The sequence below is a fragment of the Urtica dioica genome, chromosome 6, assembly GCF_054948205.1.
Source record: "Urtica dioica subsp. dioica isolate 48M chromosome 6, U.dioica_male_clone48M_v1_H2, whole genome shotgun sequence".
Taxonomy (NCBI): Eukaryota; Viridiplantae; Streptophyta; class Magnoliopsida; order Rosales; family Urticaceae; genus Urtica; species Urtica dioica.
Window position 1 is genome coordinate 511,423 of NC_142761.1, and position 23,511 is coordinate 534,933.

General features: G+C 39.1%; 7 protein-coding genes across 9 annotated transcripts; 4 read left to right on the forward strand and 3 right to left on the reverse strand.

The window, feature by feature from the left end:
- The first annotated feature begins 2,051 nt into the window (after nt 1-2,051).
- On the forward strand, nt 2,052-6,083 carry LOC149392642 (Chaperone DnaJ-domain superfamily protein). 2 transcript variants are annotated; one of them, XM_089616515.1, is made up of 9 exons: nt 2,052-2,243; nt 2,752-3,445; nt 3,919-4,048; nt 4,142-4,584; nt 4,696-4,776; nt 4,850-4,948; nt 5,040-5,282; nt 5,380-5,451; nt 5,603-6,083. In XM_089616515.1, the coding sequence occupies exons 2-9, from the start codon at nt 2,819-2,821 to the stop codon at nt 5,891-5,893; spliced, it is 1,986 nt and encodes a 661-aa protein (XP_089472641.1). In that variant the 5' UTR covers nt 2,052-2,243; nt 2,752-2,818; the 3' UTR covers nt 5,894-6,083. The 2 variants fall into 2 exon arrangements, with proteins under 2 accessions (XP_089472641.1, XP_089472640.1); XM_089616514.1 differs by having other exon boundaries at nt 2,055-2,243; nt 5,037-5,282.
- A 359-nt stretch (nt 6,084-6,442) lies between these two features.
- On the forward strand, nt 6,443-7,741 carry LOC149392643 (desiccation-like protein). Its single transcript, XM_089617015.1, has 2 exons — nt 6,443-6,970; nt 7,330-7,741. Exons 1-2 carry the CDS (start codon nt 6,443-6,445, stop codon nt 7,711-7,713), a joined length of 912 nt encoding a protein of 303 aa, XP_089473141.1. The 3' UTR covers nt 7,714-7,741.
- LOC149392644 (uncharacterized) lies at nt 7,741-9,956 on the reverse strand. Its single transcript, XM_089616513.1, has one exon. It carries the CDS (start codon nt 9,880-9,882, stop codon nt 7,834-7,836), a length of 2,049 nt encoding a protein of 682 aa, XP_089472639.1. The 5' UTR covers nt 9,883-9,956; the 3' UTR covers nt 7,741-7,833.
- A 99-nt stretch (nt 9,957-10,055) lies between these two features.
- On the forward strand, nt 10,056-11,870 carry LOC149392645 (Rab5-interacting family protein). The gene is made up of 5 exons (XM_089616516.1): nt 10,056-10,144; nt 10,986-11,102; nt 11,193-11,388; nt 11,482-11,501; nt 11,584-11,870. Exons 2-5 carry the CDS (start codon nt 10,999-11,001, stop codon nt 11,612-11,614), a joined length of 351 nt encoding a protein of 116 aa, XP_089472642.1. The 5' UTR covers nt 10,056-10,144; nt 10,986-10,998; the 3' UTR covers nt 11,615-11,870.
- A 545-nt stretch (nt 11,871-12,415) lies between these two features.
- DGAT3 (diacylglycerol acyltransferase) lies at nt 12,416-13,680 on the reverse strand. Its single transcript, XM_089617786.1, has 2 exons — nt 13,197-13,680; nt 12,416-13,051 (listed from the first exon to the last, which is right to left on the reverse strand). Exons 1-2 carry the CDS (start codon nt 13,539-13,541, stop codon nt 12,560-12,562), a joined length of 837 nt encoding a protein of 278 aa, XP_089473912.1. The 5' UTR covers nt 13,542-13,680; the 3' UTR covers nt 12,416-12,559.
- A 2,021-nt stretch (nt 13,681-15,701) lies between these two features.
- RWA2 (O-acetyltransferase family protein) lies at nt 15,702-19,387 on the reverse strand. Of its 2 annotated transcripts, none has more exons than XM_089617288.1 (15): nt 19,127-19,222; nt 18,934-19,025; nt 18,311-18,451; nt 18,172-18,228; nt 18,021-18,093; nt 17,769-17,927; nt 17,452-17,601; nt 17,113-17,368; nt 16,902-17,020; nt 16,729-16,815; nt 16,538-16,626; nt 16,380-16,442; nt 16,247-16,303; nt 16,040-16,136; nt 15,702-15,956 (listed from the first exon to the last, which is right to left on the reverse strand). In XM_089617288.1, the coding sequence occupies exons 1-15, from the start codon at nt 19,157-19,159 to the stop codon at nt 15,756-15,758; spliced, it is 1,674 nt and encodes a 557-aa protein (XP_089473414.1). In that variant the 5' UTR covers nt 19,160-19,222; the 3' UTR covers nt 15,702-15,755. The 2 variants fall into 2 exon arrangements, with proteins under 2 accessions (XP_089473414.1, XP_089473413.1); XM_089617287.1 differs by having other exon boundaries at nt 15,705-15,956; nt 18,311-18,454; nt 19,127-19,387.
- A 784-nt stretch (nt 19,388-20,171) lies between these two features.
- On the forward strand, nt 20,172-21,682 carry LOC149392648 (uncharacterized). Its single transcript, XM_089617704.1, has 6 exons — nt 20,172-20,191; nt 20,477-20,673; nt 20,771-20,910; nt 20,992-21,178; nt 21,259-21,347; nt 21,426-21,682. The coding sequence occupies exons 2-6, from the start codon at nt 20,481-20,483 to the stop codon at nt 21,480-21,482; spliced, it is 666 nt and encodes a 221-aa protein (XP_089473830.1). The 5' UTR covers nt 20,172-20,191; nt 20,477-20,480; the 3' UTR covers nt 21,483-21,682.
- The last annotated feature ends 1,829 nt before the right edge of the window (nt 21,683-23,511 follow it).

The window sequence follows — 23,511 nt, forward strand, 5'->3', positions numbered from 1 at the left end:
TTAAAAAACACAAAAACAAAAAGCAAAAGTCAATGATGTTTTGAAATTTTGGTCTGTTCACAAAATTATTAATTATACTAATAAGCGAAAATCATATGCTAAGTTTATAGAAGTCATTTGATCTCGTATGTTACTATTATTTACAATATTTCGTAACTATCACGTGTTAATTGTTTTATAGTATTCCATTATTAAATAATAAAACTTGAATTGAAAAATAATTAATTTCACAATTAACAAAATATAAAATTTAGTGGCCTTAATAAATTCGTCGAGTTCTTTAAAAAAAAAAAAAAAAAAAAAGATACACCGAGTTAATTCAGACCCTCACATGGCAATCATTTTTTTTTTGTTAAATGAGAAATATTACAATTAGGTAGTCGAAAACAAAAAAAAAAGTACAAGAAAGAGATTCAAAAGAAAATAATAAAAGCACTTATGTTCTTAATTGAAGTTTCGGCACACACATTACCAAATTTCAACCAATAAATGCATGCCAAACTTCTACACTTCATTTCATAACACTAAAGCTCAGAAACTATATATCATAAGTCATCAAATTATTATTTTAAGTCAATAGAGTTGTATACCTATTTTCTATGTGTATTTTACCCACTATATCATTATTACATAGAAAACAAACTTCAAGCTAATAAAATCTTCTCTTCCTAAAAAAAACATAGCTTTTAAAATATACTCTTTCTCGCTCTAAGTTTCCGATTTTTTCGTGAAATTTTTTTCTCATCTATATTGCCTGCTTCTTATAATAAAAAAATTAGTATTTTCATTTTAAAAATATAAATTTCAATTCACCGATGAGTCATTTGTTTTATCAACTTGGGGACTCATCATCGTCTCTGCACTGCTGGCGATCGGCTCGTTCATCGTCATTTGTTTTATCAACTTGGGTGATTTATCGAGTGGCTCGATCGCAATCAATCTTTCTTCTGCCCCTTCTGCAACGACGAATTGTGGATAATCACTCTATACATAGAGTTCCAAGAGCATCATGACGCGTGATATATAAACACAGTTTTTGGAGTACAACACAAGTACAAAACATTCTTTGTACTCAATTATTTTATTCCGTCTTTCTCTTTCTCCCCCTCAATTTTGTCACGGCCGGCCACTTCTAATGAGTTAGAACCAAGGATTTAAATCTCGCGCGAGATTAAGGTATCTCGCATAGCCACGAGAGCGAAATGCATATAACTCGCGATATTAGTTAAATCTCGTCGTTCTCGTGCAATTTCTCGCACTTTCCCACATTACTTTTCTCTTTGTCCTTCACCGATGTGTGATTTTTTTTTTGTCCACATGCGTGAGCGTGAAGGAATAAACTCCTCATTTTGATGGTGTGACCTTTTCTTTAGTCTATGTGTTATTACTTATTAGGGTTGGTAAAGAAATCGTTGCTATTTTCTATATTTGTAACTATATATAACAATTTTCGTTTTAAAAATGCAAACTTCCATTATTCACCGATGAGTCGCCACAACATGTCACAATTGGCTCTATCGGACTACAAGAAAAAAAAAACTAATGTAACTCGATGCACCGTATTAAGGATGTTTTGTCATAGACATTAAAAAGATACATATAATCAAATTTTCGAGACTATCAACTCTTTAATTGAAATACAATATTACACATGTAGAAATAAGAAAATTTCATTTAACAATTTTCCATTCAACAAATATAGAATAGGGTGATTTGGTTAAATAGCCAATTTAAAGTTAAAGATTTGCAAAATAACTAAAGTTTTCCTAAAATTAGAGTAGTAGCCAAAATGTGCAGTAATCGGGTTACAAAAATAATTGTTATTTTGCTAATCAATTAGTTTAAATCGTTATTTTGTATAATTTTTCCTATAGATAATATAAAAACCCTCAAAAACTTGTAGTCTTGTTAGAACTTGGAATAAATAAAACAAATTCCGGCAACCACCAATAACCAAAAGACAATAGTAAACGAAAAAGCCAAGGACCTTTTACACTCTCTCCAATCGCTGTAAAATATAAATTATAAATTACATTTCATTGCAGGCATTTTTTTTCTTCCCATTTTATATTTAGATGTACAATAGTAATAGTCTCCTCAAAGCATTCTTCTATATTTCCTATGCGAACCCAAATCAGACAAAACCAAGAAACAAGGCATTTCAAGATTTTGATTCTTCCATCGTCCTTCTCACCTATTTTTGGCTATAACTTATTCTCTTCACTCCGAGACTTCACTCCAAGGTATTTCAATGTCTTTGTTTCCTGGGTCTTTGCCATAAAAAATTAAATCGGGTTGTTCTCTTCTCTTTAATCTGTACGGATATTTATATTTCTGCTGGGTTTTGTCTTCGATTTTGCAAAGTGGGTTCTTGAGGTGAAGTTCGAAGCTAATTTATTTATGCATGTATTTTTATTATTCTATAATTTGCATGTTATGTATTGACAATAATCTGTTTGTTTTCGTTTTATTATTTCCTTCTGTCTAAATTGTAGAAAGAAAAATCATAGAGGGCATCGTAAAGTTCAGGTCTTGATGAGAAATGGGTTTCTGATTAGTTTTGAATATCGACCACTCAATTTGAGTGTCTTAAGTTCAACTCTTTATTGAACTCAGACTTTGCCCTCAATGCCTGCTCTTAGTGTTTTGTCTTGATTTCCCAAATGGGTTTCTTTGATTTGTAACCGAAATACCGAATTGGGGATTTTAGAGATTCCATAAGAATCCGTGTGTATTCCTTTTTGTCGGCAGATTCAACCCCCAATAGCGATGCTGTAGCTCGACATTCACTCGAATCGTTCATTAGTTTCATATTTCCATGGCTCGAAAAAGCGCCCAGAAGAAGAAAGGGCCCGAAAATAAGCAGACCTCGGAACCTGAAACAGCAAACGGCCACGGAGAGGCCAGCGAGGCCAAGGCATTTCCCGCCAAAAAGCAACCGAAGAAGAATGAGGCGAACGGGATCGATCCGGCAGAGGAAACCGTGCCGCGGTTCGACAAGGCTCGAGTCCGGACCCGGAGCCAGAGACAAAGCAAGTCTTTTCTCTCGACGATCGGAGTTCAAATCCGTAACGTTTTGGAAAAAATCGAGGTTCCCGACAATGCGTTTACTAGGAGGTTGAAGGGATGGGGTTTTTCGGGGATGAAGTTCGCGAACGACTGGGCCGAGAGAAATCGGCCGTTGATCGACGCGATCAAGGCCAAGAGCGAGGCCGCGTGGGCCCGGGGCAGAGCTGGGTTCGATGTGGTTTACCCGGTCGTTTTGGGGTGTCTGATGAGCATCGGGACCGTCGCGTTTCTGGTTTCGGTGATTTGGTTGGACTCGTTCGTCAGAGGACTCGATTCTTTTTTCCGAATGGGCACCGCCGCTTTCTTCTCCGTCGTTTGGTGCGCTATCTTCTCCACAATAGCCATGGCCGGAATCTTCAAGTTTCTCTCCGTTTTGGTGAGTTCTCTATCTATTTTACTAACTTACTATCATGATCTTGATTGTTAAAACTAATGAATTTGCAATACAGCCAAGGTTTGTCTAAAGTTGAGTTTCAAAATATCCGTGAATAATACTAGGTGCCAATAAGAAGTTATTTTGAACATGTATATAAATTTATGTGCAGGTAATTATCTTGTATACATGTGGCGAAAATTTTAATGACAATGTCAATTTTTTGAATTTATTGCTTGTAAAGAACTTTAAAAAACATTGGCTGTACTGCAAATCAAGTAATTTGAATGGCCAGTTTGTATCTTTTATTTTTTTTGTATATATGTAGGTCTTTGGAATATATATCCTAAGTGAACTAGATTTGAACCTTGGATTTGAAACATGCACAGACAAACATGCCTGCCCTGATAAAGGAGACAAAACCGTGTAAATATATTTCGTTGATTAATGTCCTGATTTCGTGATTGTTGTTACAGGCGATAGCTGCGCTAGTTGGATTATTTGCCGGATTCTCTCTTGGGATTCTGATAATCGGCTTTTTCGGAGCTCTTTTCTTGTGGCTCTATGGAAGCTTCTGGACGACCACGCTCGTTATGTTACTCGGAGGTGTTCCTTTATATCTCTCTACGACTGTTTTATAAATTATTATTGTTTTCACTTTTTCACGTCGTTTATGTATATATATATATACACCCTCAGGTTTGGCATATGGGTTGGGTCGTGAAGGCGTTGCGCTGTTGATAACCACTGTCTATTCGGTGTATTGTGGCTGGGCATACGTGGGATGGCTCGGATTGGTCGTTGCTTTCAACCTCGCTTTTGTCTCGAGCGACGTTCTCATTTACTTTCTCAAGAATAGCGTCAACCAGCAGAGAAGACCCGCCGGCGATCCCGATTCCGATTCCGCGGCGGAGCAAGAGCAGACCGGGCGTGCCACATCAGCGCCGGAAAGCGGGCCGGGTTTCTCCGCGGACCGGGGCCCGGGAACGCCCTCGACCAGCGGCGGCGCAGCCGATCCGGAGCTGACTTCCGATGACGAAATCGTGCGGCTCTTGAACTGCGGGGACCACTACTCCGCGTTGGGATTGGCCCGGTTCGAGACCGTCGACGTTTCGTTGCTCAAAAGGGAATACAAGAAAAAGGTATCGCCTTTTTTTTTTTTTTTTTTTTTTTTTTTTTTTTTTTTTTTCCCTAGCTCTTGCTGTGTATGTTGAGAGACGTGTATTTATTTTCCCTGCATGTGGTGATTTCAGGCGATGTTGGTCCATCCCGATAAAAACATGGGAAACGAAAAGGCCGTCGAAGCTTTCAAAAAGCTTCAAAACGCTTACGAGGTTTGATTCTCACTTTTTTTTTATTACTATATCTGGTTGTCGTGTTTTACCTTTCTGCTTTTATTTTTGCAAGGTTTTGCTCGATTCAGCGAAGCAAAAAGCGTACGACGACGAGCTGAGAAAGGAGGAGCTGCTGAATATATTCCACCGATTTCAAAATACTTCGCAGATGGTATATTTATATATAAAGAAAAAAAGAGTTTGGTTTGACGAGAATGATGGCATGATTGTAATATTCGGTTGTTATGGGTTTTCCATAGAAGGGACGGCCCGGGTTCTTTGCTTCGGGAATGGCTCCGTCAGAGGGCGGCGGTGGCGAGGCGGTCGGAGAGTCGAGACGAATAGCTTGCAAGAAATGCAATAACTTCCACGTTTGGGTTCTGACTCGGAAGACCAAGTCTCGGGCGAGATGGTGTCAGGAATGCAAAGAGTTTCATCAAGCCAAAGACGGGGACGGATGGGTCGAACAATCTTCCCAGCCTCTCCTTTTCGGATTGTTGCAAAAGGTACAACGCAACGACTTTTCTCTTTACTTTTCTTCTCTCCGAAAAATAGTGAATTTTTTTAGCACGATGAGCGAGCAAGTGTGTATTTATATTGCAGGTGGATTCTCCGGCGGCGTTTGTATGTGCCGATAGCAAGATATACGACGCTTCCGAGTGGTATATATGTCAGGTATACTAGTTTACCTTAATCAATATTGAAATAATACTCGTTTGTCATTAGTGATTATCGAAACAAGAATATCAACTCGATACGGACTAATTATGAAACCTTGGTTGAAACACTAGACAATGATTATGTGTGATTATATTTGGGGGGACAGGGAATGAGATGTGCGCCGAACACACACAAGCCGAGTTTCCATGTGAACACGAGCGTGGCTTCCTCAAAGGGCTCGGGTTCGGGTTCGGGTTCGGGTTCGGGTCAAAGAGGAGGTCGGGTCCCGCCGAACGTGGAAGACTGCGTGACGGAGGAAGATTTCTTCGAGTGGCTTCAGAGCGCCGTCCAATCCGGTGTCTTTGACAACATGAACATGAACGCGGACCCACCTTCTCCGGCCAAACCCGGCTCGGCCAATGCCAAGCGGAAGAAGAAGGGAAAGAAGCAATGGTGATTCAATGCTTAGACATGACATGAGATTGTTCTTGAATTTTTGATACTTAGACAAAAGACCCAACAAACAAACAAGCAAACAAACACAGGTTTCACTGACATCAAGTGTATTCCTCTGCTTATTTGGCAGAGTTGGTTCTTGTATAGCATTTTCTTATTCTTCAATTATATTTTATCACTCTTTTTCTTGACCCTTTTTTTTCACTCGTATTAGATTAATTGAAACGTTGTAACATGTGATCATGTTTGTTCATGTGGTCAAAATAAATTAGTAAAAAGTAGATATGAAAGGAGATGTGAATGAAGCGTTTCTCAATTGTTTGTATCTATCTAGTCCCTGAATATCTGTATGACGTACCCAACTTCTATCAGAAAGAAGAAAAAGAAAAGATTGATTGTTCATTGACTGACTCTGCGTGTGTAGGTGTTGGCATTGGCACAAAATGCTCTTGTGATGCCAAGTCTCATCATCCTCTACTTAAACAGCCAAATCTATTGATTGAAGAAACACAAAATCACAACCACTTGAGAGAGAGAGAGAGAGAGAGAGATGGGAAGTGCAATTGTTGTAGCTTTGCTATCATTCCTCTTCCTCTTTCAAACAAGTACCTCTTCTTCTTCTTCTTCTTCTTCACCGGATTCCGATGTGGATCTCTTGGAATTCCCTCTGAACTTGGAGTTCCTCGAAGCCGAGTTCTTCTTGTTCGGGGCGCTCGGGTACGGCCTCGACGTGGTGGCCCCCAACCTGACGAAGGGGGGCCCGCCGCCCGTGGGGGCCCGGCGCGCCAACTTGGACGCTCAGACGCGTGACGTGGCGTTGCAGTTCGGGTGGCAAGAGGTCGGTCACTTGAGGGCCATCGAGTACAGCGTGAGAGGGTTTGCGAGGCCGTTGATGGACTTGAGTCCGGCCTCGTTCGCGAGGCTCGTCGACCTCGCCTTCGACAGGCCTCTCGTCCCTCCTTTCGACCCTTACGCCAATCGCCTCAACTTCCTCCTCGCCTCCTATTTGATCCCTTACCTTGGACTCACCGGCTACGTCGGCTCTACCCCTAATCTCCAATCCCCCGCCGCAAAAAGGGTGACCCTACTTTACAGTCTAATATACAGTTTATGTCAAATCAAACAGCATTTTATCTCCCGAGTTCTAAAGATTGGATCAGTCTAATATACAATTTATGTCAAATCAAACGGCATCTTATCTCCCTAGTTCTAAAGATTGGATCAGTCTAATATACATTTTATGTCAAATCAAACAGTATTTTACCTCCCGAGTTCTAAAGATTGGATCAGTCTAATATACAGTTTATGTCAAACCAAACAGCATTTTACCTCCCGAGTTCTAAAGATTGGATCAGTCTAATATACAGTTTATGTCAAACCAAACAGCATTTTACCTCCCGAGTTCTAAAGATTGGATCTTTTGTTTTTGTTTTTCAGCTGGTGGCGGGTCTTCTGGGAGTGGAATCGGGGCAAGACGCGGTGATAAGGACGCTTTTGTACCGGCGGGCCGGGACGAGAGTTCAACCCTACGGAATCACCGTAGCGGAGTTCACGAACCGAATCTCGGGGCTCAGAAACCGGCTCGGCTCTTCGGGCTCCTCGAAAGACGAAGGGTTGTTGGTGCCGCTCGAGGCGGGAGCCGAGGGGAGAGTCCGGGGAAACATCCTCGTCGGAAACAGCTACTCGTTGGCCTACGCAAGGACTCCCGAGGAGATCCTCAGGATCGTCTACGGAACCGGCAACGAGAGCGTGCCAGGTGGCTTCTTTCCCCGAGGAGCCAGCGGTCGCATCGCCACATCTCACTTGCAAAACACCCCCTAAATTTGTATCATTGTATCTTCATCGTCGTATCAATAAGTGTATTATGATACCCAAGTGATTATAATAAACAAATGCTCTTTTTTTTTTGTTGCTTGAACCGAGTTTCCGATAATAACCCAATTAGGCCGAGGCAGAGACTTGGTCTCTCAGCCGGCACTGGGCTTCGATAATGAGCTCGGAACTAGCCAGAGATAGCGGCGAGTAATTGGGCTGGCTTTTCTCGAGACTCAGTGAGTCGAATAAACACCGGACCAGTAGATTCCACGTTGCGATATTGGGAGTTACACCTCGGCTCACCATCTTCTCGACGTAAACCATGCTCTCATCTAAACCGGCACTTTTACAGATTCCACAGACGAGACTCGTGTAGCTCGCCACATCGGGACGCCATTCGTCCGATTCCAAACCTGAACCGATCCTCTCGAACATTTGGACCGCTCTGCCGACCCTTCCCAGCTTGCAGTACCCGTGGACGATCACGTTGTACGTAATCCCGTCCGGCGATTTCCCGTCCGTGAACATTTTCCCGAGCAGCTCGAAGGCTTTCTTTGGCATATCGGACCGAACGAACCCGTGAAGAACCGTGTTGTACGTCACCAGATTGAACCTCATTCCCTTGGCCTCCATTTCCTTCACCAACCCGACGGCTTCTCCGAGTCTGTCCCTCTTGAACAGACCGTCCAAAAGCTCGTTGTACGTCGTGACATTTGGCTCGCACCCGAAGACCCTGAACTCGCCGAGCACTCTCAGAGCTTGATCGGCCCGTCCCTCTCTGCACAGCCCCTTTATGAGATTGTTGAACGTGACCGCGTTCGGGGGACAATCCTCCGCGGCCATGCTCTCTATGAGCGAGCGAGCCTCCTCGAACATGGAGCCCCGACAGAGAGCGTCGACCATGCAAGTGTAGGCCACCACGTTCGGGCGGGTCCCACGATTCATCATGCGATTCCACGTCTCGGTCGCACCAGAAAGATCGCCTCTTTTCGCAAACGCATCGATCAGAGAAGCGTATATGTGCACGTTCGGAGCGAGCCCATTGTGTTTTCTCTCCATCTCGTGGAAAAAGGAGACGGCTTTATCGACGTTGCCGGTCGAGCAGAGACCCTGTATCAGCGAGCCGTAAGAGACGACGTTGGGCTCGAATCGGTCTTCGATCATCCGGTCCCACAAGCGAAGAGCATCGCGGACCCGTTTCTGCTGAAGCAAGCCCTTGATCAAGGAGCTAAAAGTGTGGGAATTGGGATCGCAGCCCTTGACGAACATCGAAGCAAGGACCGCTAGAGACGAATCGACGCACCCGACGTTGCAGAGACCAGAGACGATGGTCGAGTACGTGATCACGTTCGGGTCGATTCCTTTCGACTTGATCTCCTTCAAGACCCCGAGAGCCTCATCGACTCTCCGCTCTTTGCACAGACCGCTGATCAGAGCGTTGTAAACCGGAAGGACTGGCTCGAATCTGCGGGAAAGCTCTCTCGCCTCGTCGACCTTGCCGAGCTTGCACAGCGACGAAACCACGGTGGTGTAACTGACCGAATCGGGGGAGATTCCTCTCTTGGACATTTCGTCGAGCAGTTTACAGGCGTGTTCGACTCTGTCGTTTTGGCTCAGGGCTTTGATCAAAACGTTGAACGTGAACACGTTTGGCTCGACGCCGTCTCTCTTCATGTTGGTGTAGATCGGATTGATCATGTTGAACCTGTTCTCGCCGAGCAGACAGTCCAACACGAGATTGTAAATCTTCACGGTCGGTTCGCATCCGAACTCTCTGAGCCTGTAGAGCATCCTCAGAGGCGGATCGGAGAAACCAGCGCGGCGATACGATCCGATCACGGCGGCGAAGAGATCCTCCGAGCACGGAACGCCGTCGATCTTCATCTGGTTGAGGAGGTACTGAACGGCGTCGAATTCTCGGTGGCGACCGAGCCGTTCGATCATGGCGTGGTAGGTCAGAGCCGTGTGCTTGAAAGCTCCCGAGTTGGCTAGGGTTTTGAAAAAATCCATGGCCGAAGAAACGTCTCTCTCATGAATCACCCTATTCAACACTTCCGACTCGGTGACGACGACGACTTGAGCTTGGTTCTGGTCGGGAATGGCGTTACTGAGGACAAACGGAACGGAAGGTCTGTGAGGCTTCAGTACCAAGCAACGACCTTTGTTCAGATACATTGTCGTTATTCGATTCAATAGCGCGAAAGAAACAGATTTCTCGAAGAAGAAGAAGAAGAAGAAGAAGAAGAGAGAAGGAGGATATGAATGGAATCTTTTAGACACTCGAGGGTAAAGTTGTCCTTTCGTACCAAAAGAGGATCTAAAAATCTAAATAAAATAAAAGTAAAAGAGTCTCTTCCCAAAAATGTAAGTGAGTCAGGTCAGCCGAGTTATACTTCTTCCTCCGCCGCGAAACACCGTTGCTGTCTATTCTCTCTCGGTGAGTACTTCGATTCGCTTTCGATAATTCTCTCTTTCACTCGATCGTCCAATCTTTTTTTTTATTTATGGAATTATCGTTTATTCAGATCTGTATCTGAATTACAAATATGCTGTTCAAACCGCAATTAATCCAACAAATAGAAAAGCCGATCATAGAGACGATAACAATAGGGAAGCCTGAACATCAATAAACAGAGTTCGGTGGATTATCATCAATTTGTTTGATGTAAAACGAAGTCTTGAGAGATTTTTTTTTTTTTTTTTTTGCGGTGAAGATTATTATTGAGAAATAAAAACACACGTACATTAGATTTAGGCAGAAATCGGTGAGCGTTTTGGGAATCAAAATAGTTCAGACAATTCGAATTTTGAACTTTCTGTATTTCTAATCACTAGCCATTCGTTGTTCATCTTGTGAATAATTGTTTGTAACACAAACCTACAAAAAACTTTGAGTACAACCAGGCAATCATTGTTATTTCCTCGCTGGAAACATTTCTGACGAATAATCGATGTTCTTCGCTGGATTGGTTATAAATTCAGTGCTAGATGTAGAAGAGAAGAGATGGTTGAATTTCTGATTCACAAGCTTGGCTGAATTCCAATGAAATGATTATCTTGAACTTAGATTCAACTTGGTTCCTCAACTATTTGTATTGAAATTGGCAAGATTTGATTAAGTGTTTTTTTTTTATCATGTCGAGCTTTAGAGTTGTGTTCTTGTTTTATCTTGGTTCTCCGTTGGTTTAGAATATGATGTGTTATTTGCTTTATCATTGCACAAAAATTATGAGTATGAAACTTGATATCCTTTTAACTCGGTTGCTGCTAATATATAGAAAGAAACAAGAAATGGCTGGACATAACGACTCCGAGAAGAAGTCGAGTGACTTAAACGACTTACCAACCTTCAACCCCGAGAATTTGCAGAGCAACGTGAAGGTTATATACTACAGGTTTGTTTTTTCTGTTTTTGTAGCGGTGTAAATTTATTGATAGGATCATAAAAATTTATTATTTGACTTGTTGTATTATATTTTTTTCAGCCGGACGTTTTTATCAATTATCGCCGGGATTGTAGCTGGGATATTGGGGCTCACGAGCATCAAAGGGTTTATACTTTACTTTGTTGTGATGAGCCTTAGTTCAGTGGGACTCATAGCCAAGGCCAAGTTCTCGATCCATTCCTACTTTGATTCCTGGAACCAAATAGTGTTCGATGGTTTCTTTGGCGGCCTTATGGTAACTAAACATCTCTACCTCTTACCCTTTTTTTTTTTACCCTCTTCTCTTTTTAACTTCCGTTTGACTCGATCTTTCCTTTCGTTTGTGCAGTCGTTCGTGCTCTTCTGGACGTATCCTTATAACTGATTTACAGTTTCTTGGCATGACTGCCCTAATTTTGTTCCGAAATGATTTCCTTAACATTGAATACAGATTTGCGTACGACATTGTTCATATTTTCTGAGGGACCACATCGACTTGACTTGCGGGGATGGAAGCGAGCGAGCAAGCTATTATCAGCTGATTATTTGGGTGTATCAATAACTGAAAAGCACTTTGTTTGTTTGATTTTAAGGCCTTTTGGTCATGTGCTCTGTATTAGCTGTTAACGTGAACGATAACGTAGACTACTGCTAGTGGAAAAATTTTGTTTTTCAGCTATTTTTGCCGAAAACTTAAAGCAATCTCTGAATAGAAATTGGATTTTATTGTGTTGAGAACTCGAGTTCAGCTCGTATATCCCGAGTTTACTTGAGTGGCATGCACTGAGAACATTTAAGCCACTCTTGAGTCGTCAAATTAGAGCAAAAAAAAAAAAAAAATTGCATCCGAAAGAAAAGACTTGATTCTTTTTTTTACTAGAAAGTGTTAGCTTATGATATATATATACGCCACATTTATTAATCAGCCCACTAATTGTATCCATGTTGAACTAAACACATCATACTTCAAGATCAACGGAGGACCAAAAATAAACCAGAATAGATACAACTCCAAAATCTCCACGGTATGAGCCTAATCAGATCTTGCCAAATTGATTACAAATAGGTGAGGAATCAAGACCAAATGTGTAATTTGGTTGTTTGCCAAAGCAATCTCTAAAATAGAAATTGGATGTCAGTGTTGAGCTGAGTTTTAGCTTGTGTATATCAATGAGTTTATAAGGTCTACTTTCTCCTGCAAAACTGTTAACTTGATATATACGCAACATTCTTAAATGAGTCCACACATAGTAGCCACGTTGTATCCATATGAATGTAATCTGTGATGACTCGAACCAATAAATTTAAAAAACTGCCTGTTATAAACACTGATCATAAAAAAAAGGTATGTATGTTATACTCATAATGTATGTACATTGGGTATATAAGTGGAAAACGAAAGCCTAATCAACAAGAAAAGAAAGGAACTAAGACATGATCGGTGGTGGTTGAGGGAAGAGAGAATGGAGAATGGAAGGCACGTGGTCCAACGCGAGTCCGATCATCAGCGGATTGCTTTTGATTTCGATGCTCTCGTTGTTCGAAGAAGAAGACACTCTCACATTGGGAGCGGATCGGCACTTTCCCATGCACTTGCACGCCGTGACCGTAACCTGAGTCTGAGTTTGAGCCTCAATCCCCTCCGTTTGCCTCTTCAGTTCCGCCATTAACGCCTCTCCTCCAGCTTTTCTGCACTTTCCGCCCATACACACCTCCACCGCCGCCGCCGCCGGTTCTGACACTGTGACCGACGGCATTGATGTTGTTGCTGATTCCACCGCCGGCGATCCACACTTTGAAACCACCGAGCGATGATTGTGATCATCACAATCATCGCTCTCGCTGCTCGATGAAGACGACGAGCTGTCTTCATTCATTCTCATCTCCTTCAGCTTTTTCAGGAACATCTCTGCAGCTTCCTGTTACACAATTCAATCATTCATTCATTAACTCATTCAATCTTAATTCTGTTTAATTATTCTTGATTCGCACAATTGACCTAAATTCTGTTTAATTATTCTCTATCTATATGTAAGCATTATTCGATGACTGATATAAACGTACCGTGAGCTCGTCGGTCTGAATCTGGTAACCTAGAACGGGATTCTCCGAATCGGAGACCGCCGTGAAGCTTTCGGAGAAGGTCTTGAGCAATTCCAGCTTCTGCTTCTTGCTCAGCCCGTTCACGCAGCTCTTCTTCTTCTCCTTAGTCTTCGTCTTCATCTTCTTCGCCTTTTCCTTTTCCTTTTCCTTCATCTTGTTGGTGATACTGTGATAGTACTGCTCGTGACCTCTGTCGGCGAATCGCACCGTCGACGACTTTCTCGCTCCCGGGAAACACGATCGCGTGTCTCCAGCTCCGATCATCCAACCGCCGTGTTGCTGCGAAACCGGAATCGAAATCTCCATCTTCAATCTCTCTCTCTCTCTCGCGCTTTTCTTCTTTGTTGATTCTAATTTTTCTTTTTCTACTTTGTGGGTTGTTGGAAAGCGCCTCTGATGCTTTAAAGCCCTAAATTGTGATCGGAGTTAGGAATCCTACTTTCTGATGGATTTCCTCAAAAACAAATTCAACTGATTTGCTACGTGGACGTCTCTGATTGGATCTTTAGGACGCTCGTGACCGTTTTCGTTTGCCACACTTTTCCCTCCATCTCCACGCGACTAACTCACTCCAGCTCGCGCCCTTTTTTGCCACGTGTCGACACGTGTCTTCCACCTCACTTCAATGCCTTCTTTTATTATTCTGTTCCGTATAAATGATTTATTTTTATTTTTTTTTCAGGAGATTCCTTTCCTTTTACTCGATAACAATACATACATATATTCTTTGATATATATTCTCCTCCTCCGAAAATTTAATTTTAACATTATTATTTTTTTTTGTATAAGTTTCTAAAGCTAAATTCTTATTCAAAGATAATAATTATAAAAGACCAGTGACTAATTCTCGATATCACAAGGTTCTGATTTTAGTGAAATAAAGATTACCTACTGATATATCCATTCAACATAGTATAACTATAAGGTTCTTATTTTAATATAATTGAATTTTACTGATATACCGACTAATATCTTATAATAAAGTATAATATAAAAAAAACTCAATACTTAAAAAATACATTGTTCAAAATTATATTTGGGGCAAATGTCCGTAAACTATAAAATTATAATTTTTACCCTAAAATTTTTATTAATTTTTATATATAGCCCAAAATTATATGGTATTTTTAATTTGTCCTTGTGAAAAAAATTCAAATTTATCTCGCGACTACAATTAATATTTATGTAAATAATATATGTATGGGCATTACTTTATATTAAGTATAATGGCCACTATGACTAACATTAATGAATCACAAAGATATATGCCGCATCGATATGCCATCTTCTTTTTCATCAACACACAAACGCTGTCGTCATTAAAAAAAGTAGTAATGGCTGACCAAAAAAGAAAAACATATGTCTACCATTTCAACTTTGACTTTGTCTGAGACTCACCAAGTCAAAAATGATGTCCAAAAGATGGTGGAGACTCGACGCTCTGATCTGAGATTCGGCCACTCCAACTTTGACTTCGTTGGAGACCCACCGCTCCGATCTGAGACTCGGCGGCTCAGATACGACAGCCGAATATTATGCTACATTGTTATCGTGATTATTCAACTTTGTAAAAATCTTGTATACCATGGTATAACGATGTATTTTAAACCTTGGAAGAAATTATGTTAAATAGTCAAATAACTTAAAATTATAATTCAAGTATTCAAATATTAAGTAAATTGTCTAATTCGCATGTGCATGCGACTTGTTGGATATAATATTAAGTAATTGACAACTTTTTTTAAACTAGCTTTGGATGTGAGCTCACAGCTACCAAATATTAATTATAAATGAATTGTGAATGGTTAGAAAAAAAAAAAATTAGTCAAACAAAAAAAATTGAACTCTTATTTATTAAAATTTGTGTCTGTTTTTGTTTTTAAGAAGAATCTTCAAAGGAGATCAAAGAAGTCTTGTTAAGTACGAACAAGACTCTATTCTACAGAATAAATACGTTGCAAGGGAATAAATACAAAGCAAGAATAATACAAAGTTAGTTGGAAGTTTCATCTAGATTATTCAATTTCATGGGCAAAACAACTTCTTGCGGTGACATGTATCGTGTAATTATTTCATCTTCATCAGTATTCCTTGATTTACAAGTGTTGAGCTGCACAGCAAGTGCATTTGTTGCTTCTTTGCTCTTCCCACGAGAAAGTTCTTTGTTTGAACACTATTCAAAATCACACAATTTTGGTATTATACCATGAACTTGTAGTTACTGTAATAGCTATTATTATTATTATCTTCTTTTTCTTTTTAAATTGTAGATGTATATAATAAAAACAACAAATAATCAATAAAACCGTGGAATTCATTCCCTCGCTAAATCAATAACACGGACAGACACACCCTTCTTCCTATACAAATACTGAGATAAACATGCTTATCTCGGTTTTTTTTTTTTTTCACAAAATTGATACTGTAAAGACTAACGATGCAACCGAGCTTTCCCAGTTCTCAACCCTGCAAATGTTTATGAAAATCCACTCAGTGATGAAAGTAAGAAAGTGTGTACAATTAGAGAAAGTGTTGTGATCGATGATGATAAAGCAAACTTACCAGCATTGTTGGAACGTTTAGGAAGACAAAAGCGAGAGAGTAAAGAACGCACGAAACAGCGACGCCCGTTACCAAGTTCGAGACGAGCCTCTTGTCGTCTTTGCTCGGCACAAATGCTATTTTCAACGTATTTGTCAGCTCAAAAAGCCGATACGATATCTGCAACAACAATGATTCTTTCAGGTTCGTTTATCACCGATACTGACAGGATTGTAAAGACAATTCTCTATCAATCTACTCACGGCTACGTATATGGAAGTGGTGAGCATGAAGTTCAACATCGGGTAATTTGGTATCAGCGAAAGCAACAATTTCGGTTGACCGTCCGGAATACCTGATCTGCAGATCACAAAGACTCGTTCATGTTATAACTCTAAGTTTTACTACGTTTAGTGAACATTAAATATGAAACTCTGCTCTGAATTCGGATAAACAGATATGGCGTGTACCTTAGCCATATATGTATCTGCGAGATGTACGTCTCTAGCGTTATCTTCCCAAGCCATCTGGTGAATTGAGAAAGAGTTGTATAATTATACAGTGCTTCTAGAAGCTATCACGTTGTGACCAAAGATGACTTACGCGAAAAGGGTCAACGAAAAGATGCGTAATTGTTGCGTTACATTCCTCAAGCATATGTACACCCTGGCCAACACAAACAAGTATCGGAAGTTTTTAAGACGCATAAACAGAACAAGGCTTGATATTTAGTAGGGATTATTCAGGTAATGTGAACATACGTTATGGGAATCCAAGATGTGTAAGGGTGATATTTGTTGTATGTAAGCTTGTCCAACTTATATATATACTCGAACCACAGATATCCCACCTACAAATTTTAGTAGTATATATATACTTAAGAATATGAGAACCGAGTTTTGAAAGTGAAAGAACTAGAGGAAAAAAAAAGTCAATTCAAAGTATCAAATACCGTTAGTGATGTCACTGCAACAGCTGTTTTAATTGAGATTCTCCGCTTGAACTCCGCTTCCTCCAGTTTCTCCATCCACCTTTCGACCTATATAATGTCGAACGATTTAAAACCAATTAGGGAAGTGTTCACTGTTTAAAATAAATAGCAAGTTTCTTCTTTCCGAAGCTTACGGTTGGATGGTAATAAGCATATATCATTCCAATAATCCATATATATCGGTCAAGGCCCGACCGAAAATACCACTCGTGTAACGGAGAAAACTGCTTCGTTGCCGCTGGATCCTTATAGCCTGCAAGACAAGAAATCTCAATTGCCATCTTGCAATAACATATACTTTGATATAGCAAAGCTAATCCAAAAACATTGTGAAAATGTACTAACCCAGGAGAAAAGTTAATGGACTCCAGAGTAGCTCAAAAACTCCGGGTATTTCCCAGACAAATATAACTACCAAGAAGCAAGATATGATTTTGACCCCTATGACCAAACCGTTCTCGTTATGTTTGTTCGCGATACCCAAGGCTCCGTAGACCATGAGAGTGAAAAGGGTGTGCATTGGGCAGATATAGTACAACATGTAACTGTTGTTCAGAACAACGCAGCAAAAGAAAACCAGGAAATTCAGCCGCCACATCATCTGCCCGAACGTGACCGCAAAAACATTAGTTTCTAAGCGAATTAGACGATTTGTAAGACCCTAACTTTGTTGGGATTACTTGCCTGGGCGAACCTTGCGAGGCTGAAATCCTTGCGGACATAGTAATACGAGAAGTTTCCGAACCCAGTCATCCACACATACGCTGCGATAAATACTCGAATCGCATTATAAATTTCTTTTGCTGCGAAGTAATGGTACATCAAAAATAGTACCTGCAATGGAGAGTAGTAAAACGGAACATATTTTAAACACTTCGCCTCCAAAAAATACAAACCCAAAAGTGCATATATACAAAGCCATTGCATCAGATATATTCTCGCCGGGAGCGAATTAGCAAACACCACAAATATCAGAAAAGTCAAAGTCAAACCAAACCAACCTGCATCCATCCTTTCCACTCCTCTGTTTGATGCCGATTCAGATAAAGAATGGATTTTCCCGTAATAGGCGACTTGTCATTGTGCACCTTGAAAGAAGTAATCGCTGAAACTATGATGAGAAGGAAATAGAGGAACAGGAAAATATCCCGATTGTAACTCTGCAACATTGAACATAACACTCAGTCATTCATTCAACAGATATAGATAGATGAACAAATTCAACTAGCAGGCATAAAGTTATTGCGACCCACCTTTTCCGACGAGTTGAAGAAATCGGTACGATCACACACGTAGTAATACGCCAAAAGGATTCCGAATTCAGATCTACGTGCACCATAAAAACACGGGTAAGGATCGACATGTATACAATTCACGATTCGAAATATGTAAACACATACTTACATGGCTCTAAGCGTCAATCGATTTTCCATCACGAAAGCCTCGTCCATTAAAATTAACCTAAACATTTCGGCCACACAACAACATAAGCCAAGTTTGAAATATACATAACGATATATATATATATATAACGCTTATGTACCTGAGTATCGGTGACGACGTGGAAAAATTTCGATCTCTTGGAGAGGCGGTTTGAAGGCCTCCTCCGTCTTCCAACAAAACAGCTCTATCGTCATCATTAACACTCTCTTTGCCCAACTCCACCAAGTTTATATCTGAATGCCTTCTGCGTCAAAAAAATGAAAAATGATTATGGTTCGTTTCGATTAAAACGTCCTTATATTAATCTGAAGTTCTCGTATAACTTTTAATTTTCTTTGCATGCCTTTTTATTAAAAAAAATTCCATTTTAAGTTAGAAACTCTAATAGTCCTCTTCTGAATGTCATCATTAAGCTCCTCAAACATTAAACTAAATGTCAGTTTATATTCTACATACAAATTAAATATCAACTCTTTACAGTTTTGCACGGAATTAAACTTTTTATCTTCCTTATCATGCCTGAAATTGAAAATTTTGATAGCAATTCTTTTTATTTTTATTTTTTATATATAAGTTAAAACTTTAATAGTCTTCTTTTGTTTCTAAATGCATGAATTTAAAAGAATTTCCTAGATAATACAAGCACATACACTGAAAAGCAATCAAGCTTATAAGCAATAATCCGAATTCGGATTGAGAGATCAGACACTAAATCGAACTCACGTTTTAGTAGAAACTGAAGTCTTCTTGTACTCCAAATATTCGGCGTAAATCCAAGCAACAATCACTGGCACTACTCCGAGCAGAAACGAAACCTGAAACGTCGAAAAACACTCTCTGTCAACTCGAGAACCAAAATGCAGTGGAACAGGAATCGAAAGCACAAAAGATCTCGAAGCATAATAGAAATCCAGACCTGTCCAGGAGTTACGGGACCGAAGATCACCATTTTCAGCGGCGAAACGATCGCCGAGTTAGATTCGTCTTCGCCGGAGAACAATGAGAAGATCGATCAAACGAGCATCACGCGGATCTGAGAGAGATGCGAAGAGCGAGTTCGAATTCAGAAAGCGCGTGAATGTATTGAGAAATTGGGGTGTTGTGTTTTGTGTGTACGAAATAGAGAGATAGAAAGAAATAAATAACGACGGAGATTTAATGGACCGACAAACTCACAAGTAACAAGTCGAAATTATAATTAAGAGAGTAAAAATTATGAGTGTTGTGCTGAAAGTGATTGCGTCATTTTGATAGATTAATTTTACTAATCTTGTTTTTCGTATGTGCTAGAATTAGACTCAAGCGGTGTGGATTTTATTGGCTCGGGCGAGAATAATATTACGAGTATTCTAGTAAAATTATGCTTGTAAATAAAATATAGTGTCTATTTATTTAAAATTTAATATAGTGTCTATTTATTTAAAATTTACGAAACATTGGTTATTTAGTAATATCAAACGTTTAAATAAACTATTTTACTAGTGAACTTTTTAATAATTTAAGAGGGTCGCGAAAATTACAATTGTGCGTGCTAACGAAATTTTGGGAAATGTAAAATCTTTTATAATACCTTTTCTTTTTGACATCTTATCATAATTCATAACAGTGTATTTAAAATAAGTTTTTTTTTTTTTTAACTTTTGCAAATGAAAGAGATGTTTCGTATATTTTGTAACTATTATGATGTTTATACGTTTCTTTCTTTTTTTTTTTTTTTTTTTTTACTAGAAACACATCTCCTCTCAAGCTGTTAGGTTATACATAATGAAACAGGCGAATCCGACTTCTTTTTTCTAAGACTCTAAAAAGTTAAAACCCTCTTAGAAAAAAAAAAAAAAAGAGTAGTTTACTAATAAACATGCGATATTTATGGTAATTTTCCAGTTTCAAAACGAGCACCTCCTCCTTTCCTAAATTGGGTTGGAAAGATATGATTATGCATTCGGCCCATTAAAGTCCGACTTTGGCGACCGAGCGTAAGGTATTTAAACACAGGAAAGTAGAAGAAAAAACACAAACCCTCTCTCTCTCTCTCTCTCTCTCTCTCTCTCTCTCTCCGTCAGGCTTGTTGGTGAGTTTATTTGAAGCTGTCTCGTTGAGTTTTTTTTGTTATGTTTTTAATTTGTTAAACAGGACGATGAGATAGATGAATCATCGAGTATGAATTGAAAGCTTTTTTTTTTTTTTTTAAATCAAAGCTTTGATTGTAGCGTCAGAATCCAAAAAAATTCTGTGTCTAATTCATATAATTTTGGGTGCAAAGCAGAGATATGGCTATGGCGCGAAGAAACTGGCTAGCGGTACCGGAACAAACGGCGTTCCTAGCGGACGTGAAAAGCTTGTTGGTTGGGAATTCGTTTTTCGTGAACGACGTCGTTGGGCCGATCTGGGAGAGAAAGCAGTCTCTACTCATACCCGCCATAACCGACTTCTTCTTCAACCCCGCTGCAACTATCCCTACCGGTACACTACACTACTACTAGTCTTATAATATATTCAATTTTGTGCATATTTTTTGTCACAAATTTGTAAATCATTAATTTTTAATCAACCTGCGCAGATTCCATGGCAGACCGTCTTTACCAGGGTTTTAAGGATCATTCCTTAGGCGACGAAGAATCAGACGCTGTGGAAGCCATGCTGTACAAGTCTTTTTACCTTTCCGACACAGCTGTGTTCAAAATGGCGAGGTATATCAAGGTAAGATTGTTACTAATTTGATTGCCTGATTTTGATTTTGATTTTGGTTTTGATATCGATATCTGTTGCGTGTATATATAGCCGGTGGAGGATCTGTTGCGTCTTCATCGGGTACACGGTTCAGATCAGACGGCCTTCGAAGCAGATTTGGAGGTTTGTATGTCATCCTGGCCGTTGAATCGAACTAGCCTCCCCAGATACTCGTCTCTCGTGTCTGGGGATATTAAGACACGCATTTTCGACTACTTGTATATGACCCCTCCTCATGGTAAACAATCAATCTTTGAATCCACATTTGATGTAATGTAATACAAGTTACAACGAATCTAATTACTTTTTGGTATACAGATCGGACGGCTCATGGTTTGGCATCTGCAATGTCTAATTCCTTTCTCAACTGGTCCGGCGACGTCCTTGATCCAACCATATTCCTAGAGGTAGCCTTGCTCCTTTGACTTTTTTTTTTTTTTCTTAGCTTTAAATACTTATTTTTCCTTTTCTTTTTTTAACCGCAGATTGCCGATCAAATACTTCATATTTTCCATGTTTATGCCAATCGGAGTTCTCTCTAGAGACGTTCGAAGGAAATTCGCAGGCACAACGACAAACCATCCATCTTATAATTTATGCTTTCTCGTTTTTCTCCATCTTATAATTTATACTTTTTCGTTTTTCTTTTTTTCTTTTGAGGGAAACTTGTTTTAATTTTATTAATGTTAACAATGAATGTTTATTTAGAATATACCCGAGTATTTGAGCTGCAGTGGATGCATGAGTATATTTTCTATTTAAGTGCCACATTTTCTAATGGGTTTCAGTGGTATCTAATGTTAGAATTTTTCCAAATAATCAACTTTTCGTGTATTTACGCCATCAAAAAGCGCAGAGTAAATTTTTAATAAATAACGTTGAGTACGTCATATTTTTGGCTATTTACGAGATATTTATAACACGTTAGCTAAAACGCAAACGTTCATGTTTCTTTCTATGTTTCTTTCTGTGGGCTAAATTTCTGTTTTCTAATTAATAGAGGTGTGGACCAGCACATCATTGTGATTGTGATACCTATCCTATTATCTATTATCTAAAGATAAATAGAAAACCGCACCAAATATAACATCTACAATTTATTATGTGAAATAGCATTAGTTATGGAATACATATGTAAATCCATATGGGATGAAAAAACCCATATTGATAAACAAAAATGTAGTTAAAGCATAAGATATGATGCTACAAGATATACATTGTTGTAAAAATCCTTTTTGGTTGTAAAGTCATTGTACTTGGTAGTGATTTCCGTCAGAGTCGTGGTACTATTATCTATTTCAAGTTATAATTTTATCATTTTAGTTAAACAAATTGTATGAACTCAACATTTTTGAAAACCAAAAGTTAAATTCGACATTTCATTAAAACACGATATATATGTGTCATTTTTCCTTTCTTGGTCGAAAATCATGAGTTTCCCGGTGGTTTCAATTTCATTGGTAACACGCGTAATTTGCGAAAGTGGAACTCGGAATATATAAGAAATTTTCTCTTAATATCATAATTCGTATCATTACCCTTTTCTTCCGTCTATAGTTAATATCAAACCATCAATTAAGTGACCATATTTTTTGTCATGTGATTAATTAAATAACGGGCCTTTTTATAAAGAGAAATTTCCCCATTTGCCACAAATTTCATAATATTTTCTCACTTTCCACCAAAAGACTAATTTTTCCCAAAATGCCACCGAGATGTCAACATTGTTGACATCTATGTCAACAATGTTGACATCTCATAGTGAAGGGCAAAAATAGATGTCAACATTGTTGACATAGATGGTGACATTTTGAGAAAAATTAGTCTTTTGGTGAAAAGTGGGAAAATGTTATGAAATTGGTGGCAAATGGGGCAATTTCTCTTTTATAAACTTATATTTTCCGTTCAAATAAAATAAAATCAAACTTATATTTATATTCTATTTTTATTATCTTTGTAACATTACCAAATTATCCTCAAAACACACATCACGTGTACTGAACGTGATTAGGTCGTGAAAAAATATTAACATAAGAACTATATTTAACTCGAAGTAAAATTATAAAGGCACAAATACTATTTTTAGGACTTTAGGACGTGGGTCATACAAGCGTAAGAGTTGAGGGAGGCAAGAATGTAATTATTCCTTAAAAATTATAATTAGTTGACGATTTTCTGATAAATATGAGATTACTTCAGCTCCGTCTAATTTTTTTTTTTTTTTTTTTTTAACAAAGGGTACTCCGCCAAAGTTTAGAAATAAAGATAAATAGAATTAGAAACTGCAAGCACCTTCAGATTCTGATTATCTTTAGTTTTTGTTACAAGTCGCTGCAATTACGGTAACTACTTGCTACTCTTTTAATAATTTGAAAAGGGTCAGGTACAATTTACTAGGGAAAGCTTATAGCCTAATTATGATTCTCCACCAGAATTCAACACATGACTGCACTGATTTGTAGTCCAAAGCTATAAAGGTAAAAATAACAGTTGAAAGTTATTAATCAAGGAAGAAAAAAATAAAAGACATACAACAGTGTCGCTGAGATGAAGATGATGATATTTATACTA